General features: G+C 44.6%; 1 protein-coding gene across 2 annotated transcripts in view; it reads left to right on the forward strand.

The window, feature by feature from the left end:
* RALGAPA1 (Ral GTPase activating protein catalytic alpha subunit 1) overlaps positions 1-19,958 on the forward strand; it is an 882,008-nt gene that overhangs the window by 29,870 nt on the left and 832,180 nt on the right. For both annotated transcript variants that reach the window (XM_030214290.1, XM_030214291.1), the window contains exon 2: positions 18,718-18,828. In XM_030214290.1, coding sequence (XP_030070150.1) covers positions 18,718-18,828 — 111 coding nt within the window. The remainder of the gene's footprint in view (positions 1-18,717; positions 18,829-19,958) is intronic.

A 19,958-nucleotide genomic window follows, 5' to 3' on the forward strand; every position in this document is an offset into this window, starting at 1 on the left:
TGTGGCCCTGGCCCCTGCTCGGCCTTATATGTATTTTTCAAACGTCTTCATGTTCACCGGAGCCTTATAATACAGGAGGAATTTGAACACATCCTTCTGACATGGACATCTTCTCCAGTCTAAAATGGGTTTATGTCTGTCTACTACACCTAAATAAACCTATATCATCTGGGGCTGGGCTGGCACCTTTCCTTACCTCTCTCTGGCTTGCTCTGTCTTCTCTGCTCTTCTTCAGTGTTCCATGATCCAGGCTGCCGGTAAGCAGTGAAGCACACCACACTCACAGCTGCCTTCGCACTCCTGAGTTCTCTCTTTGCTGCAGCAATCCGATTCCCGCCTATGTGGGACAGGAAACTGCTGCACACTGCTGGTGGGCCCGGAAGTTGAAACAATTAAGCTGTGCAGGGCGGGCCATGGCAGGGAGCATGCATAGACTGGAGCAGGAGGGATGGGACAGGAGGACCAAGGACATGCACTCGTCACGCGTGGGACCATCGGCCCACCACCACCACTGCCTAAGTTTGGGCTTCTTCGGCGACGGTGGCTCCAGAAGCTCCTCTGTGCTCTGCCTCTGTTGCAGCATCTGATGGTGATCATCCCGCCTATGCGGGACCGGAAACTGTTAGCAGAGCCAGAGGGAAAGCTTCTGACGGCGAACACGGAGACAGAGTCAGTCCGGAACATTGAAGGAGCCGGGAGGTAGGAGCGGGCGTCGTACACCACAGCGGTGCAGCAGGGCAAGGAGGAGTCGAGATGGTGCAGGGACCGGGACCGGGCGGGAGGGACTTTATGCCCACGTCATGTCGTCACGTGCCACTGCCAAATTATTGGGGATGCTTGAGCACCCACAGCACCCATGGAGTCTACGCCTATGCTTGAAGCTATGACAGCAATTTCATAAATTGACGCCTCATTTTAGGCACCACAAAGGGGCACGTTTAGCACCAATTCTGTAATGGTTTAAGGGCGCACCCAAGCCATTATACTAGCACGAAGCTGCATCAGCATGCCAAAAGGTATGTTAGCCCACTTGAAACAAGTCAGATGGGTGCGCCTAAATACGCCATACCGTGTGCGCAACTGACAGTTCTATAAGTTGCAATCAGTTTGGCAGCTTGTCCATGAGTTGCCCATGTGTATGCCCCCCTGAGGCTTTCACACTAAGCAATTTTGGTTCAGTGCTTGTAGAATAGTGCTTACACACAAAACTGGCAGTCACTGGCACTGTTCAGTATTCTGTAAACTGAGCACACTGTTGGTGCTTAACTGTTATGATTCTACTAGGACAGACAGGGGAATGGCTGGAACTCGCTCCTGATTGGCCTGTCAGGGATTGGGCTGATGTCTGAGGCAGCAGACGTGAGACCTTATTTAAACTTACCTTTCCCTACAGTGGATGCTCTAACGTTTTCCCTAGCAGCTGTGAGCTCTTGTTGTCCTGCTTAGCCTGTGCTCATGACACAGGGTGTGCTCTCTGTAGTGGTTGCTTTTCCCCTTGTCTGTGATTTCTGTGTGCGTTGGTTGTAGCTAGCTTTCTCCCTGATTGCTTCACTGCTGTGTCTGCTGTCTCTCCGTTTGCCTTGCCTCTCCCATCCCTGGTTTGGGTATTGACCTGTTTGTGGTAAGCTTGTTCCTCCTTTGTTTGTTTTGTCTTCCCTGTAGCTTTCTTTAACCCTTTGTGCGCAGTGCTTGTTATTTGGCTCTTGTGAGTCCCGCTACTTTAAGCAGCCTTGCTCTGTAATCTGCTTTATCTTGTTGTGTGCTGTGCTTGTTACTTGACTGTTGTGATCCTTACTTCTTTTATCTGCCTTGCTCTGTATCCTGCGTTAACCCCTTGCGTGCAGTGTTTATTACTTGGCTCTTTTGAGTCCTGCTTCTTTAATCAGCCTTTCTATGTGGTCTGCTTTGACTCCTAGTGTGCTCTTGTGAGCCCTGCTTCTTTATTCTGCCTTGCTCTGTAATCTGTTTTGTGCAGTGTTTATTTAGCTCTTGTGTGCTCTGTTCCCCTGCCCTGGTTTTTATAGATAGAAGCTGCCTTTTTTTTTTAGTCTGCTTTTCCTTTGGTGTGCTGTGTTTGTTCCTGCCTTACCCCTTTACCTACTGTAAGGAACTGCCTTCTGCTACCCAGGTTCATGTAGCCTTTGTGTTCTTCCCTCTCTGGTTGTTCGCCGCCCGAGCTCTAGTCCCCTCTGGGACCTTTCATTATTCTTTTCTCTTCCCTAGTGTACAATTGGGTTCTGGTTCGGCCTTGCGGTCCGTACGCTTGGACTCTGTACGAGTGGGTTCCCGTTCGGCCTTGCGGCCCACATGAGTGATTTATTTCCCTTTTCTACTTGCTAATTTCTCTGAGTGTACTGGGCTTTGTGGCCCTTGTTACTGCGTAGTGCCTGTTTGGGCTACCCTAGGCCTTGGCCAAGGTCCTTCCTAGGCCTCGGCCTAGGCACAAGGGCTCACAATAAATCTAACACTAACTTTGGTGTCGGCTTATAAAATTGCCTTTTTATTTATTTATTGATTTTTTGGTAGTTGGATATTTATTGGTATAGTATGTGGATAATGCCTAGTCTTGACAGCCTGGTGATGTGTAATTCTGTTTTCTGATTAGCTATTAGTTAATAGTTGCATCTTTCCATAATTAGGAACAGGTATGGAAGAATGTTGAAATCCTAGACACCAGCCTTTTGTTTTGTCACCAGTGTTTCTTCTGTGCAAGTAGGGAGCAGTTTGTGGTTTCTCCCATGTCTTTCACAAGGATGATGGCTCCTAGGTAGCTTGGACCAGCTACATTTAACAGTTTAGGCAGCTATGTGTTCTAGCACCTTGGAATTTTGCACCCCTTGTGTATATTCCTTCCTCTGCTTGGCCTGCAAGCACTCAGATTAGCTGTCATGAGCATAGGTTTCTCCCTACTGCCTGTACATTGAGTGCATAAAGTTTTTTTCCCAGTAAATAGCAAATATTGTTATGCGCTTCTGGTAAATCACATGACAAGGAGAAACACATGAAGAACTGAAGCTATGCAGCCCATATACGGCAGACAAAAAAAATTGATATAACCTTGATGGTGAATGAGTATGTGGATCCTCCAAAGAAGGTGGTGTTCCTCCACAAATATATGTTTAGGGAAGAAAGAGCCAGGTGTTTTATGCAGTTTGTTCGCTGTTGCTGGGGATCATGTGTTTGAGATAAGGAAATGGCCAATGAGCACAAAGTGTGCACGTGTATTGGAACAGGAGAGGATGGTAAAATAAAGGAAATAAGAAAACTGGAACAGGAAATATCCTTACATGTACAATAAGTTAGAATAAGAGGAATCACATGATTTAGAAGAAATGAAACTTATAACAGTATGTAAGTGCAGAATGAGAGCGCCAAACTGAGCAGCCTTGCAGTTCAGCCTGTACGTCTTGCTAGCTGTGTGACAAAAAGTGCTCCTGAGTTGACTTAGAGAACTACCAATAAAGATTTTATTTGAAGTGTCTATCTAAGTCTGATTGTCTCTCTTATTCCAGCCAAAGAGATTTTTCTCTAAGTCTGAAGTGTTTTCCCCTCCTAAGGTGCAAAAGGACTGGATTAGACTGGTTCAGAATCTAAGGCTTTATCTGTGATAACTGGTCCAAGGGCACAAATGTGGGTAAAAGGGATCGTTATGACAATAAACATTCTAGAAGCTCTTAGGTTGAGCAGTGATTTATGAGCCTGCATAAGCCAGTTGTTTATCAGATATAGGAAGATTTTCTGATGCCTTACCTCATGTGGCCTTGATATTTTAGCTCAAATACTCTTATTAGTGTTTCTTTGTATGTTGTGTCTGTTATTGGATTGTAAACTCCAAGAAGTAAGGGACTTTCCATTATATTTTTCTATACAGTGCTACATACATCTGGTAGTCGCACTGCAAATGATAGCAGGAGGAGGAAGAGATGTTAGTTCAGTGGTTAGAGAAGCAGGTTGCTAATCCTGCTTTTTCTTAGGCAAGTCACTTCACCCTCTATTGCTTTTCAGGTACAACTTAAATTGTGAGTCCATTTGGGCAGGATAAGAGTCCACTTCGTGAACGTAACTCACCTTAGTCTTTCAAATCCAAATGCAGTGACTACAGAATCTCTGCAGGGAAGTTCATGTTCAGGTACAAAAACTTAGTACTACTAGAGACAGGGTTCTTACTGGAGTTTTGTTGTGGTTAAATATTGAGTAAGTTATCAACTTATTTACAATTGTCCTTGTGGCCTATGCTGTACATTTTGACAATTTTGACATCTTAGCTTTATATCGAAGGGCAAGAGTAATTGCAGGCTGTGGTTACCTTTTTTTGGGACAACAAAATAAAATGCTCCAAAGATATGATATTAACTTGAGCTTTTGAGAGCATGTATATCTTGTTTCTTTGGGGGTAAACTTTATAATCTTAATTTTAAATTGAATAATGAAGAATTATTTGCTTTCACTTTTCTCATTTTCTTTTCTATCCCTTCAAGCCAAGAGCTTACATTTGTAGTACTTAAGGTCAGGGACTCTGGATTCATTTATTGTTTAATTACAACCTCCTAATCATGTTAGGCTCTTGTGCTTGCTTCCTTGTTTATCATATTCTAGTAGCGAGATCGTTTTGCATTTGAATTAGTGTGCAGAATAGTATAGCATGGCTTAATTGTTCTTGCTTTTTAGTTTTGTAGTACTTTTTATTTTTTTATATATTATATAGCTTGGAGTAGAACTAAATTTTTTGTAATCAAAAATGACTTATGCATAATCCATCTATGTGGCAAAAATAAATGTGTGGCAATAATTCACATTTAGGTCCCTATTTACTAATGATTAGTGCACAATAACTGCGTTATCGTGCACTAAATGTTAGTAAATTGGAGCCATTGTGATTTGCAGATAGAGTGAGTGTAAGTGCTAATGCAGATATAATAAGATAAATTAAATCTTATAAGATACTAGCATGCTTGTTTCTCAGTGTAGTTTCTCATTCTTTTGGATTCTGTGGTATAGTACAGTTGTAAGAGGTGTGTGAGCAAGCAGGCTAAAATAGATGCCAATTCAGGTTTTGGAGTTGTTCATTTCACTGGGTGCTAGAGTCCCTGATATGGAGTAAGGCTGCAAGTTCCAGCCCTTAATAGAAAAGTTGTTTGTGAAACACTGGTGTGCCTTTAGTTTGTGTTTTCTGTAATATTGGAAGTTCAAAAGAGTAATTTTAAAAATTACTAAGTCTACCTTTCACACTTGATCATCCTAGTCAGCTGTTGCATTTTTTTTTTCTTCAGGTCTTTCATGGTTTTGCTCCTCTTCCTCCTCCATTATCAATCCTTTCTGTAAATGATAGCCATATGTCTTAGATGGACAACAGAGAGCTATTTGTGAACCTTTATAGGGAGAAGAAGGTCCATTAACTTCTTCGTGCATTATCTGGTGTAAAAATCAGAATTAAATTTAATTGTTTTTTAATGTGTAGTGCATAATAGTTGAAATATGGGATGTTTACTAAAGTATGAAGTGTTTTTGCACTTACTGCACCTTAATTTCTGCAGTTAAAGTGTGGTATGTGCAAAGGCTATGAGCTGTCGGGGGCGTGGTCAGTAAATCCCTTGCAGTTAGTGCACAGGAAACACTGCATGGGCTTGCTTTAAATAAATAGGCAGATAGGACTAGGTTCTGTATATTGCACCTAAAAATTCAGTGCTGAAATGAAATTCACCTAAGCGCATTCGGTAAAGTACGCATTAATTTCTGCACGGTATATAGAACACATTGATCAGTTATGACGGCGCCTAACACTAGGTGCAGCCATTTACGCCAAGTAAAACTTGGTGTAAATACCGGCACCTAAGTTAAGCACAGAGCAGGAGTATTCTGTTACCCTACATGTGGTTTTCTGGAATGCTCATAGCCATGCCCCCTTTCTTCAGCACACATTAGAATTTACTCCCACTGCATTGCAGAATATGCTTAATGGGTAGAAACATATAGAAACATGACGGCAGATAAAGGCCACATGACCCATCCAGTCTGCCCATCCTCTGTAACAAATTCTTCCTGTTCCTAAGCGATCCCACATGCTTATCCCGTGCCTTTTTAAATTCTGGAACAGTCCTAGACTTCACCACCTCCACTGGGAGGCTATTAGGTTACTGCTAAGCCTATTCTCTCTTAACTTTGTCATATGCCCGCTCATTCCAGAGCTCTCCTTCATTTGAAAAAGGCTCTCTTCCTGTACATAAATGCCCTTGAGCTATTTAAACGTTTCTATCATGTCTCCTGTCTCCCTCCTCTCTTCCAGCGTATACATGTTGAGGTTCATAAGCCTGTCCCTATAATTTTTGCATTCAAGACCGCTTACTAATTACGTAGCTGCCCTCTGGACCGACTCCATCCTGTTTATATCTTTCCGTAGGTGTGGTCTCCAGAACTGCACATAGTACTCCAAATGAGGCCTCACCAGAGACTTGTACAACGGCACTATCACCTCCTTTTTCCTGCTGGTCATGCCTCTCTTTATGCACCCAAGCATCTTTCTGGCATTGGCCGGTGCTTTTTCTCCCTGTTTGAAAGCTTTAAGGTCGTCAGACACAATCACCCCCAAGTCCCGCTCTTCCTTCGCACATTGAAGCACTACACCCCCTATACTGTACTGTTCCCTTGGATTTTTGCGGCCCAAGTGCATGACCCTGTTTTTTTTTGGGATTAAACCTTAGTTGCCAAATATTGGTTCATTCCTCTAGCTTCGCTAGGTCCTTCCTCATGTCATTCACACCCTCCAGGTTGTCCACCCTGTTGCAGAGTTTAGTATCATCCGCAAAGAGAGGGTAGTGTGCATAAATTCTAATTAATGCCAATTAGTGCAGATAATTGTTAACGTTCAATTATCAATGCTGATTTGCTTGTTAACTAAGTTATGCACCTTGTTATTGAATACGCTTCAATTTCCACTTGGAAATCTTGGTATGATATATAGAATCTGGGGGATAGTGTGGATGCACCAATCTCAGTCTGTGGCTGCAGCCCCAATCCAAAAAAAGGGAAAGGGAAATGGGACTTGATATATCGCCTTTCTGTGGTTTTTGCAACTACATTCAAAGCGGTTTACATAATATATATGGGTACTTATTTGTACTTAGGGCAATGGAGAGTTAAGTGACTTGCCCAGAGTCACAAGGAACTGCAGTGGGAATTGAACCCAGTTCCCCAGGATCAAAGTCCACTGCACTAACCACTAGGCTGCTGCTCCACTCAGAAAACCAAACAAACCCCAAACCAGCACCAGGCACCCAACCCCTGGATCTGTGTCTCAACCTCAAACCCTCTAACGTGCACAACTGAACCCCTAAACACACTAAGGGATCTCATTGCCCCTTCTCCCCACAGAAATACAGTAAAGAATCCGTTGACTCTCCAAACACTAACACACCAACACATTGTAGTGTGCTTCCCCAAAGCCATAATAAATCTGTGTGCTTCTCCAACCCACTAAATCCCTCGTTCCTCCACACACACATTTTTCTGAAGACCTTTGAAATAATTTCTATGCCAGCTGTGTTTTGTCTAGCCAGATTGAAGAATAAACAGTGACTGACTTTGTTTTTAGTGACTGCCTTTCATCATACATAGGTCTTCTATTCTTGGGTGTATATAAATTGTAAATATAGGTATTTATTATTTTCCAGTTAATTATGTGTTCCATGAGGATACAGAAAAATTGTTGTTTCCTTAGTGACCTGGCTGCATCATTGTGACTAGTGGGTTCAATCCCCTTTCTACCAAGTAGATGGAGGTAGAGAAACTGACATTTCCCAGTGATATCACCAGTATAAGAACTGGTGCTCTGTGAGAAAACTCCAGCATTTTCTCTACCTCTAGCAGTGTAGGCTGGTACACCTCGTCCCTGGTCCAGCTTTATACGCTAAGTCTGTAGCACTTGATGGAACCTAACAGCCTTACTCCCAGTTTCCTAGTTCGCAGACCAGACCTGATGGAGTACAGAGTGTGGTGCTGCAGCTTCAAGTCATTGCCCATGGGCAATAGCTTGGTGAGGCTCTTGGCTCGGTCCCCAAGGGCCTTACTACAGGGAGAGAAGGTCTCCATCTTCCACCTTCTGGGCTCCCTGCAGCTCTAGAAGGACGTGAAGGTTGAGTCTGGAGTCCAACTCCAGCTTCAAAATAAATTATAATATATGGTACATTTATCATTTTATAATAGATATATCTATTTTTTTCCTTGGATCTAAAGTACTGGAAAATATAAGCTATATATGTTGAGTCGGACAGTAGAAAAATGGAGGATTCCGAGTCGAAGGTTTGGTGTACCTACTCCGTAGCCCTATAGTAATTTAGTAAATAGTAGATGACGGCAGATAAAGGCCTGAACGGTTCGTCCACTCTGCCTAACAAGATACATCATACCTTACGTAATGAGTTTGGTAATCCATATGTATACCTGATCTTGCGTTTTCAGGACATAGACCATAGAAGTCTGCCCGACACAGTCCTTGTTCTAAAACTTCAGAAGTTGTCATCGAAGCCCCTGAAAAGCTCCACTCCAACCCATCCACGTTTATTCAGCCACGATCTGGGAACAGACTGTAGAAGTCTGCCCAGCACTGACTTTTCTTCCCAGTTACAGTGGTGCCACCTAATCTCCGCTAACCTTCTTTGCATCCATTTCTTTTAAACAGGATACCTTTGTGTTTATTCCATGTATTTTTGAATTCCTTTACCGTTTTCATTTCCACCACCTCCCACAGGAGGACATTCCAGGTGTCTACCACCCTCTGTGAAAAATAATTCCCAACATTATTCCTGAGTTGGCCCCCCTTCAACATCAATTCATGTTCTCTAGTTCTACCACCTTCCCGTCTCTGGAAAAGGTTTGTGGAATGACACTCTTCAAATATTTGAACGTCTGTATCATATCACCCCGTTTCTCCTTTCCTCCAGGTCATACATGTTCAAGTCATCAAGTCTCTCATATGTCTTGCTACGCAAACCCCATACTTTCCTTGTCATCAACAGCAGATGTATCCATTAACTGATGGGTTGTATCCGCTTACCAGCAGATGGAGATAGAGAACACTGAAGAACCACAGTGACCCTTGGACGGCTAGCCCTAACTGCTTTCTGTATTTCTCTATCTCTTAGCAGGTATGGACGTAGCTTGATCAGCTCCTGGATTTTTGCCTGTGGTGGCTCCTGTGCTTTGCCAGTTGAGCAGGGGTGTTGTGGCTGGTGGTGCCCACTTTAAAGGCATATTTTATTGCTATATTTCCGTCCAGTCGGGCGATAGCTGCTGAAGGAGTTAAGCGCTGCTTCCGCTGTGGTAAGCGCAGGTCAGCAGCGGGGCTTTGCAGTACGTGCTCCTTAGACGCTCGAGCTAGTAAGAGCATGGTGAGCGATGATTCTTCCCGTTCGATGGAGCTGGCAGCGGGCGCCATTTTGGAAGCGCCGCGTGCCTTAACCCCCGCGATGGTGGAGGAGTCTGAGTGCAGGGGGATGTCTCGTTTTGAGGCTGCCAGAGGAGCTCCAACCTCCGTTTCACCTAATTCAGGGACGGAGGGCCAGGGTGAGTTTGTGCTTCTGATGCATAAGGCCTTCATGCTGAAAAGAGCTCTGCCACAGGTGTCTGACACTGAGTTGCATTCTGGTTTCCCTCCGGGTGTTGATGCCCCGGGGATGGCTACAGATGTTATTTCTTCCCCCGAGCATTGGAAACATGCTAAACATAGACGAGTAAATTCCCCGTCTGAAAGTGGCGCATCTCCCCCCCCCCCCCCCCCCCGGTGGTCTGGCTGTGGGGAGTCTGAGGGATCTGGCAGGCCCTCATGGATGGATGATCCAGAGGAGGGTGCCTGTTTGCCACGGGATTCGGATGATCCCAATGCGTTTTGGATTTTCCACCGTGACGAGCTGCCAGCTCTCATTACTGACGCCTTGCAGGCCCTCTCGATTGATGATCCTGCCGAGGGCGATGCCTCCTCTGTTAATCTTAGGATGGCGAGTAATAAGAAGCCTATGCGGGCCTTTCCTGTGCATGACTCCATCCAGGAGCTCAATGGTCTGACCCCGATGGGCCTTTGAAAGTGGCCAGGGCTATGGGTCAGCTTTACCCTCTGAGTGAGGCTCACTTGGCCCTTTTTGGGATGCCTAAAGTGGACGCGTTGGTCACGGCGGTGACTAAAAAGACCACTCTCCCTGTAGAGGAAGGGGTCACTTTGAAAGACATGCAGGACCGGCGGTTAGAATCCGCGCTGAACCAGTCCTTTGAAATATTGGGCCTTGCTTTAAGGGCATCTATTTGCAGGTCCTATGCAGCCTGCGCCTGCCTTTTCTGGTTACAACAGGCGGTGGATCAGCCCGCGGAGGGTGCGGGGTCCCTCTCTGAGATTGCCCCGCGAATGGAGTCGGCCCTGTCATTTTTGGCTGACACCCTTTATGATCTGGTCAGAGCTTCGGCTAAGCAGATGTCTGTGGCGGTTTCTGCCCGCCGCCTTCTTTGGCTGCGGCATTGGGCGGCGGACACGGCCTCTAATTAAAGGTTGGTGAGGTTACCCTTTCGGACCTCCTGTTATTTGGAGAGGATTGTTAAAGACCTAGGGGATTCTAAGCCCCAGCGGTTACCTGAGGATAGGCCGAGGCCTTCTTCCAAGGGTCCTGTGTTTCCCTCCTCTTCCAGACTTCGCTTCCGTGAAGCTCGCCCAGGGCACTCTGCTGGGTTTTCTCAATGTGCCCGTTTTCAGCAGAGGAACTCATTTCGCTCGGACAAAGGCTCCGCAGTGGCCGGGTCGCGGCCAGGAGTTCAGGGGCATTCTCCACAATGATGGGACGCCGGTCCACTCCTCTATTCCTGCAGTAGGAGGACGTTTTTCCCTTTTTCTCGAGGAGTGGGCCAAGATTACTTCGGATCAGTGGGTCCTGGACCTGATCAGAGAAGGTTACTGATTGGAATTCGGTGCCCCGGTGAGAGATGTGTTTTTGGAGTCCCGATGTGGCATTGCCGTCATACGGGCGGCGGTAGAGGAGACCTTGCAAGTCTTGCTGCACCTCGGAGCGGTGATCCCGGTGCCTCCTGCCGAACGCGGCTGCGGTCGCTACTCCATTTATTTTGTGGTCCGTTGGAAAGGCGGGTCTTTCAGACCAATCCTCGACTTACGAAAAGTCAACGAGGCCCTAAGAGTGCGACACTTCCGCATGGAAACCCTGTGCTCCGTCATTGTGGCAGTTCAGCCAGGAGAGTTTCTTACGTCTCTGGACCTCAAGGAAGCTTACTTGCACATTCCTATTTGGCCCCCGCACCAGCAGTTCCTCCGGTTTGCGGTGTTGGGCCAGCATTTTCAGTTTCGGGCCTTGCTGTTAGGCCTAGCCACAGCTCCCCGTACCTTTTCCAAGTTAATGGTGGTGGTAGCTGCCTTTCTCAGGCGAGAGGGTATCAGAGTTCACCCTTATCTCGATGACTGGCTCATCAGAGCAGATTTGGCAGACGAAAGTTGTCTTGCCACAGCCAGAGTGGTTACAGTCCTACAGACTCTGGTCTGGGTGGTCAATATACCCAAAAGTCACCTGACCCCCTCTCACTCCCGAGTATTTGGGGGTCCGGTTCGACACGGCCTCGGGCTTGGTCTTTCTCCCCGACCACAGGAGGTGCAAGCTTCAGACTCAGGTCCGTCTGCTCCTGCGGATGCTGCGCCCTCGAGCTTGGGACTTTGTCCAGCTGCTGGGGTCTATGACGGCCACCTTGGAGGTGGTCCCCTGGGCGAGAGCTCATATGAGGCCACTGCAGATTGCCCTGCTCCATCAATGGTCTCCGATTTCCCAGGAATATCAACGTAGACTAACGTGGCTCCCTGCGGCCCAGTGCAGTATGGATTGGTGGCTCTTCGACAGGATGCTGCGACAAGGAATGCCGCTCGCGCTTCCTTCTTGGTGCCTGGTGATAACGGATGCCAGCCTTTTGGACTGGGGAGCGCATTGCCAAGGAAGCTATGCTCAGGGTCAGTGGACACCCGTGGAGGTGGGGTGGTCCATCAATCGCTTGGAACTAAGAGCGATATTCCAGGCTCTGATGGCCTTTCCACAAGACTCTGAAGGAGCTTGCTGTCTGGGTTCTGTCAGACAACACGACAGCGGTGGCCTACATCAATCGTCAGGGCAGCACTCAGTGCAGGGCCTGGCCGCAGAGGCCGCTCAGATTTGCCACTGGGCCGAGCTCCACCTGCAGCTTCTGTCAGCAACTCACATAGCAGGTCAGAGCAACGTGCAAGCCAATTTTCTCAGCAGGCATCAAATCGACCCGGTGGAATGGGAACTGGCAGAAGAAGTGTTCCTTCAGATTTGTGCCAAATGGGGGACTCCCGTAATGGATCTTATGGCGTCAAGTGCAAACACCAAAGTCCCTTGCCTTTTCAGCAGACGGAGAGATCCTCACTCGGCGGAGTTGGATGCACTGGCTCAACCCTGGCCCTCGGGCCTCCTATATGTGTTCCCTCCTTGGCCCTTGATAGGGCGAGTCCTCCTGCGGATTCGACTACACCGAGGATTGGTGGTTCTCATCGCTCCAGATTGGCCAAGGCGTCCGTGGTATGCAGATCTCCGCTGGATGCTGGTGGAGGCTCCACTTCCTTTACCTCGGGTTCCGAACCTGTTGGTTCAAGGCCTGGTGACTATGGAGGATCCCTGCCGATTTGGTCTTACAGCCTGGCTCTTGGAAGGGCGCAATTGAGAGTTAAGGGCTACTCTAACAAGGTCATCTCCACTCTTTTGCAGGCCCGCAAGCGGTCTACTTTTGCAGCCTATGCTCGGATATGGCGTAAGTTTGAGGACTGGTGCGTTCCGAAAGAGGTCACTCCCGATCGGACTACGGTCGCGCTGGTCCTGGACTTTTTGCAGGATGGCTTACAAAAAGGCCTGGCTTACAATTCCCTTCGGGTGCAAGTGACAGCGTTGGCATGCTACTGAGGGAAGGTCTTTGGCTTGTCCCTTGCTGCTCATCCAGACATTGCTCGATTTCTTAGAGGGGCACTTCGGCTCCGCCCTCCCATGCGGTTGCCTTGTTCGGCCTGGAACCTGGGGCTGGTGTTGAAGGCTCTCCAGCATTCGCCTTTTGAGCCGCTCAAGCAAGCTTCGGAGAAGGATGTGACTCTCAAGACAGTCTTTTTGGTGGCCATTACATCGGCTAGACGCGTATCTGAGCTTCAGGCGCTTTCCTGTAGGGACCCCTTTCTGCAGTTCTTAGAGTCTGGGGTGATGGTACGTACAGTGCCTTCCTTCCTGCCTAAGGTGGTTTCAGCGTTTCACCTGAACCAGCCCATTTTTCTACCTTCCTTTTCTAGGGAGGACTTTCTGGATTCCTTTGGACAATTACATCTTTTAGATGTCCGCAGTTGCAGTATCTACAGATGTCAAATGACTTAAGGACTTCTGATCATCTTTTTGTCTTGTTGACAGGTCCTCGACGTGGGTGCCCGGCGTCTAAGGCCACTATAGCCCGTTGGCTCAGAGAAGTAATCTTTTCTGCGTATCTGCTTTCAGGGCGGGCTCCCCCTGAAGCGTTTAAAGCGCATTCCACGAGAACGGTTTCCTCCTCGTGGGCTGAAACAGGTGTCGGTGTCCTTTCTCTTTACAGGCTGGATGTGGCAGTGAAGCAGGACGCGCATGTTGGAGCGCAGGTACTGGGTCGCGCATTTGCCGGTTCCCATCCTACGTAGGGAGTGCTTTTGTACATCCCATCAGTTAATGGATTCATCTGCTGTTGATGAAAAGGAAGGGAAAATTAGGTTCTTACCTTGGTAATTTTCTTTCCTTTAGTCACAGCAGATGAATTCATGATCCCTCCCTGTCTGACTGTGTTTTTTGTTCAGTTCTTTCATTCAGATATTGTATCTCATCAGGAGGAGTTGATTAACAGTTCTTAAAGTTTCTACATGCTGTTCTATTGCAGGAGGTTGAGTTCGTCCCTCCTTTGATGGTTATTGCTCCGGTTCTGGGGCATTTGTTCGCTGTGAGGAGAGTTTAAGTGATACTACCTTTCTTATTAACTCTGCTTTGGAAATTTCAAATACTGAAGGTAGATGGGGCTAGCCGTCCAAGGGTCACTGTGGTTCTTCAGTGTTCTCTATCTCCACCTGCTGGTAGGTGGATACAACCCATCAGTTAATGGATTCATCTGCTGTGACTAAAGGAAAGAAAATTACCAAGGTAAGAACCTAATTTTCCCTTCCAACAGTAGTCAGTCCAGGCCACAAGCACCTGGCAATACCCCAAAACAGTACAATACATTTTATGCTGCTTATCCTGGAAATAAGCAGTGGATTTTCCCCAAGTCATTTTAATAATGGTTTATGGACTTTTTTGAGGAAGCTATCCAAACCTTTTTTAAAACCCTCTAAGCTGACTGCTTTTACTATATTCTCTGACAACAAATTCCAGAGTTTAATTACACGTTGAGTGAAGAAATATTTTCTCTGATTTGTTTGAAATTTACTACTTTTTATCTTAATTGCGTGCCCCCTAGTCCTAGTATTTTTGGAAAGAGTAAACAAGCGATTCACGTTTACCCATTCCATTCCACTCATCATTTTATAGACTTCTATCATATCTCCTCTCAGCCGTCTTTTCTGCAAGCTGAACAGCCCTAGCCGTTTTAGCCTTTCCTCATAGGGAAGTTGTCCCATCCCGTTTATCATTTTTGTGGCCCTTCTCTGTACCTTTTCTAAATCCATTATATCTTTTTTGAGATGCATTGACCAGAATTGCACACAGTATTGGAGGTGTGGTCGCACCATGGAGCATTTTAACGCCCTCAATTTTGTTTTCCATTCCTTTCCTAATAATACCTAATATTCTATTTACTTTCTTAGTCACAACCGCCACACATTGAGCAGAGGGTGTCAACATATCATCAACGATGACTCCTAGATTCCTTTCCTGTTTGGTGTCTCCTAATGTGGAACCTGGCATTAAGTAGCTATAGTTCAGGTTCCTCTTTCCCTCATTCATCACTTTACACTTGCTCACATTAAACGTAATTTGCCATTTGGATTCCTAGTTTCCCAGTCTCTTAAGGTCCGCTTGTAATTTTTCATAATCCTCTTGCGATTTAACAACTTTGAATAATTTTGTGTCAACAGCAAAATTAATTACCTCACTAGTTACTCCCATATCTAGTTAATTTATAAATATGTAAAAAGCAACGGTCCCAGCACAGACCCTTGGGGAACCCCACTATCTACCCATCTCCATTGAGAATACTGACCATTTAACCCTACTCTCTCTTTTCTTTTAACCAGTTTTTAATCCACAATAGGACAGTATCTCCTGTCCCATGACTCTGTAATTTCCACTGGAGTCTTTCATGAGGTACGTTGTCAAATGCCTTCTGAAAATCCAGATACACAGTATTGACCGGCTCACCTTTATTCATGTTCACCCCTTCAAAGAAATTTAGTAGATTGGTGAGGCAAGATTTGCCTTCACTAAATCCACGTTGGCTTTGTCTCATTTAATCCATGCTCTTTAGTTCTCTTCTTTCCTAATCTGAAATTTTACCATTCGAAAAAAGCTTTGTATTCTACTCTCCATTATCAAGTTGTACATATCTGGAATTCTGTACCAATTAAATAGGTTCCTATCCTGTGTTTAGAAAATGTTTAAAGACTTAAATCTTTTTAGGAAATACTTAAGTTTCAACATTTTTATTGATGACAAATCACAAGAAACACATTCCACATTCTGAAGATACAGAAACTCAGACATGAACAAGTATTCAGTGGAGACAAACTGTTACCTTCTGTCATCAAACGTTTTACATTTTATGTCCTCCCCACCCCTCTATTTTATGTTTCAACAATATTTAGTGGTGAGATTCAAATTTAAACATACATTCCATGAAATCCAAATGAACCAGTCTGCCATCAAACTGTTAACATTGAACCCTATTCCCCCCTCAGTCTTTCTACTGGTAACCTAGATTTCAGCATTTTAATTTTAAAAACATTTTTATTGGAATGTCAGCAACTGCAGAATACAACATGTTGAAAAATATCCCAAGTGTACAAAACAATCCCGTCTCCAATAATTTTTCCACAATTGTCTCCCTTTCCCTCCCCCTTCCTCCTACCCTCCCCCCCCCCCTTTCTCCTGCATGCATGTCTTACACGGAAACTCCTCCAGTTTCCTCTGTTCCCCAAGGCAGGCTGTTAAGCACCTGACTCCGGGCCCTGGGTGAGGTTTTGTCAATATATTTCCCCCATACTCTCAGAAATCTTAACTGTCTTTTTGGTGTCAAGCGCGCCCCCCTCGCTTCCCACAGCATGAGTTGATGTAACCTGTTCCTTTAATACCAGTAGGAGGGAGGCATGTCCGCCACCCAGTGGTTAAGGATACATTTCTTCCCCACTATGCTAGCTTTACTTATAAACAAGCCTTCTCCCCGGGTCCCCACCCCCCCACTGTCCAGGGATACCCAGCAACAATTTCTCAAAGGTGAGATCAATCGAATACCCTAGCACCTCTCCCATGTAGTTCCCTATCCTCTACGAATAGGCTTTGAGGGTCCTACATTGCCATATGTAGTGGGTTAAAGATGCCTTTCCTTGCTTACATTTTGGACATCTGTCAGAAGGCACTACTTGAGCATGAAAGGCCTGTCTGGGAAAGAAGTACGCTCGATGCAGAATTCTGTACTGACATTCTTGTAATTCTGCGCTATGTACTATTTAGGAAATACTTAAGACACTTAAATTTTGTGCAATTCTGGTTTGTTATAAGCATGTTCTGTAATTCCCAATGATTGATTGTCTTCTTCTGTATTGTTATCTGCACTGAACCTTGCGATATATGCGGACTATGAGACTATTTTTTGTTTGTATCTTGTATTTTTGTAAAATGGTGGTTTATATATACATGGCTTTATCTAAAACTAACTGTCCCCACTGGCTTTGCTCAGCGATAGGTTAGTATTTTGTAATTGAGAAAAACAAGGTTTATTTGTGAATAATAACACTGTATATAAGCATGTTGAGGGGTGAGTGTGCATGGAGGTGTGCTACTCTGGGGTGTGTGAGAGCGGGTGAGTGTCAGTGGGAGTGTGGTATTGAGGGGTGAGTGTGTGTGCTATTCTGGGGTGTGTGATTGGGGTTGTTTTGCTGAGGGGTGTGAGTGTGAGTAGGGTGTTTTGCTGAGTGCTGTATTAGAATTGAGTGAGTGTGAGTGGGGATGTGAGAGAATGGGTGAGTGTAACTGGGGTGTTTTGCTGAGGGGTGTGTGAGAAAGGGTGACATCGAGTTTAATACGCCCTTTAATCAAAAAATGTGGAGACTGGATCCCTACCTAGCACTAACTTTTCTTTACTGATCAATTTGTTTAGGGTGATTTTCTTGATTAGTTGTTTCTTTCAATCTAGCAAGTGCCTGCTGTAATGGCGTTCACTGTTTTCCTGTCAAAACATAGCTGCCTTTTCAAGGGCATATTAAAATTGTTTCCTGCCCTTTTCGAGGAGCGTTCCCCTGGCGGGATAGTGAATTCATGCACAGACACACACTTCCAGCAGGAACCCCCCCCCCCCCCTTGTACTGAAATTGTTATGGAAGAGGGTATTAAATTGATGCACAGACATACATGTCCCAGCCTGACCCCCAATACTTTCTCTCTATCCTATTCCCAGCAGTCTCTGAACCTCCTCTTTTACTGAATGGGAGAGGGACAGCTGCACAGTTGCTGTCCATTTTTCTCCCCACCAGTCTTTGAGCCCTCACCCTGTCTCAAGCAGTTTGTCACAGTCTCCCGGCCCCAGTGTTGCCAGATGGCAAAACTTTTTCCAGCATATTCATTTAATGGATGGAGGTATTGCACCCCTTCTCCTGAGTGCCCCCGTGAACCGAATTGTGTCAAACCTACACAGTGACTTCGGCAATGGCAGGTGGAGTCTGCATGCCGGGTTTGGTGGCCATAGCTCTTTGGGGGCTGGAGAAGTTCGGACAAACATATACGTCTACTTTATATAGATTTCCAAACTTATATCTGTATTAACTTATATGCAAATACTCTCTGTATATGCATGAGTATGCAGGAGTAAAGGAAACGGTGGCACCGTGAGCTGCTAGGTTTTGAAATGTAAACTCTTTGGATTTTTTTTCCTTTTAAAATTGGTTTGCAGGGATATGCTGAAAATTCTTCAGATATTCTCTTTTATAGCCCAGCAACAGCTGCTCACCTCTCCATGTCTTTCTCCTGAACATTTATAAGAACGTAAGAATTGCCATACTGGCAGCCAGTACATAACTCCCTTTGAAATGGACTATTTCTAAGGAACATGAGAAATTTTATAGTATTGCAAGTATGAAAAATATTTCTGTATAATAAGCTTGATAAAACTGTGGTAGTTTAATTCAACCACTGGTATGCTGTAAGAGCATCTTTTCTTTTTTTTTTTTTTTCCTAGCTCTCTCTGACAATATATACATATATGTATGTGCTTTAAATCTAATATCCAAGTGCATTATGCTATATTCTCTGTCTCATTGAAATATACCAGTAATCAGTGGGGTATAAATCTTAGTGAAGATAATCTTTAGTTCATCTTCTGTTTCTCCCTGTATTCCCATATTTAATTCTGAGGCGGTGGTAGGTGCTTTTAGTTATTGGGGTCTAGGAAATAATGTATGTTAGTTTGAAAATGTGTTAAAAGTCAGAATCTAATTTTTCTCTTTCTCTCTCCCTCAATTTACAGAGAATGCAGAGTCTATTGACCTTAAGCAATTTTTTGACCAAAATTTTTCACACATATATTATGTCTTCTTTGAAAATTTTGTGATCATTGAAACGGGCCTCAAACAAAAAGGTAAGAGTGAAGCTTTCTATTCTAAGGAATCGGTGTATAAAAAAGATTAATAAGCAGAAGAGTAACCTGGTTGTTAAAGCAGTGGGTTGAGAACCACAGAAGCCAGATTCAAAACTTCCCTCTCCCACTGACTCTTCTTATAACCTTAAGTCACTTCACCCTCCTGGTTTTGGGATTTAGCTACTGTCACATAGGTAGGAAAAAGCAAGTAATTCAGATCCAAGAACTAAATGTATGCTGTAAATATTATGTTAACAGAAAGAAACTCTTGAGTGATAGACGATTACTTGATATCCTCTGTAATAGTTGATGCTGAAGTCCTGCTGGAAATTTGATAGTTTTTTTTTATGGACAGCATTGATTCAGGAAAATCCATTAGGTTGTAATCAGTGCTACACATTTGGCAGCTGTATTTTTACATTGTCTGAGTAATTCCCTTTCCAAAGTTGAAAGATATATGTTAAAATTAAAGCTCACCTGTAAAATGAAACAGGAGCAACTGTAGTGATATAGTATAAGTGTATTGCTTCCCAAATGCATTCTGGGATTTGTGTTCTTGTAGAGAAAAGCAGAACTTCAGTTCCCTAAATACTTTACAGTTGAAGTGATTATTATTCACTTGCTATATCACCTTTTGTAGAAGCCAACAACAATGGTTTACAATGTTTAAAATCAATAAAATCACGAGCAATATCATATAGAGTTAAATGCAGACCAAAAAGCAGTTCATAATGATAGTCAAAATTGCATAAACTTGTAAGTAAACCCACAAAGAAATAGTTTGAAACAATTCTTGCAGTACTCTCATTTGCTCAGAGGAAGACACCTTCCTTTCTCTTTTTGGCTCATTGTTTCTCTCTGATTATATAGAGCACACTTATAGGATTGTTTGACTAGTTTATAAGGATATCTTCTATCACAACATTTATTTATCAATTTGACTGAAGACTGTTTATATTATTGCATAGTATCACAAATTCTTCTGTAATGTAAAAATTGAGAAAAAGGAAAACTGTTCTTAAGGTGAGTAGGGTAAATGCTGTCATAAAGAAACAAGCCTATAGGCATGCTCTATATAATCAGAGACAAAAACTGTTTGCGCTAAAAAGAGAAAAAGATGCTCTCCCTGT

This window comes from Microcaecilia unicolor, chromosome 9 (genome assembly GCF_901765095.1).
Source record: "Microcaecilia unicolor chromosome 9, aMicUni1.1, whole genome shotgun sequence".
NCBI lineage: Eukaryota > Metazoa > Chordata > Amphibia > Gymnophiona > Siphonopidae > Microcaecilia > Microcaecilia unicolor.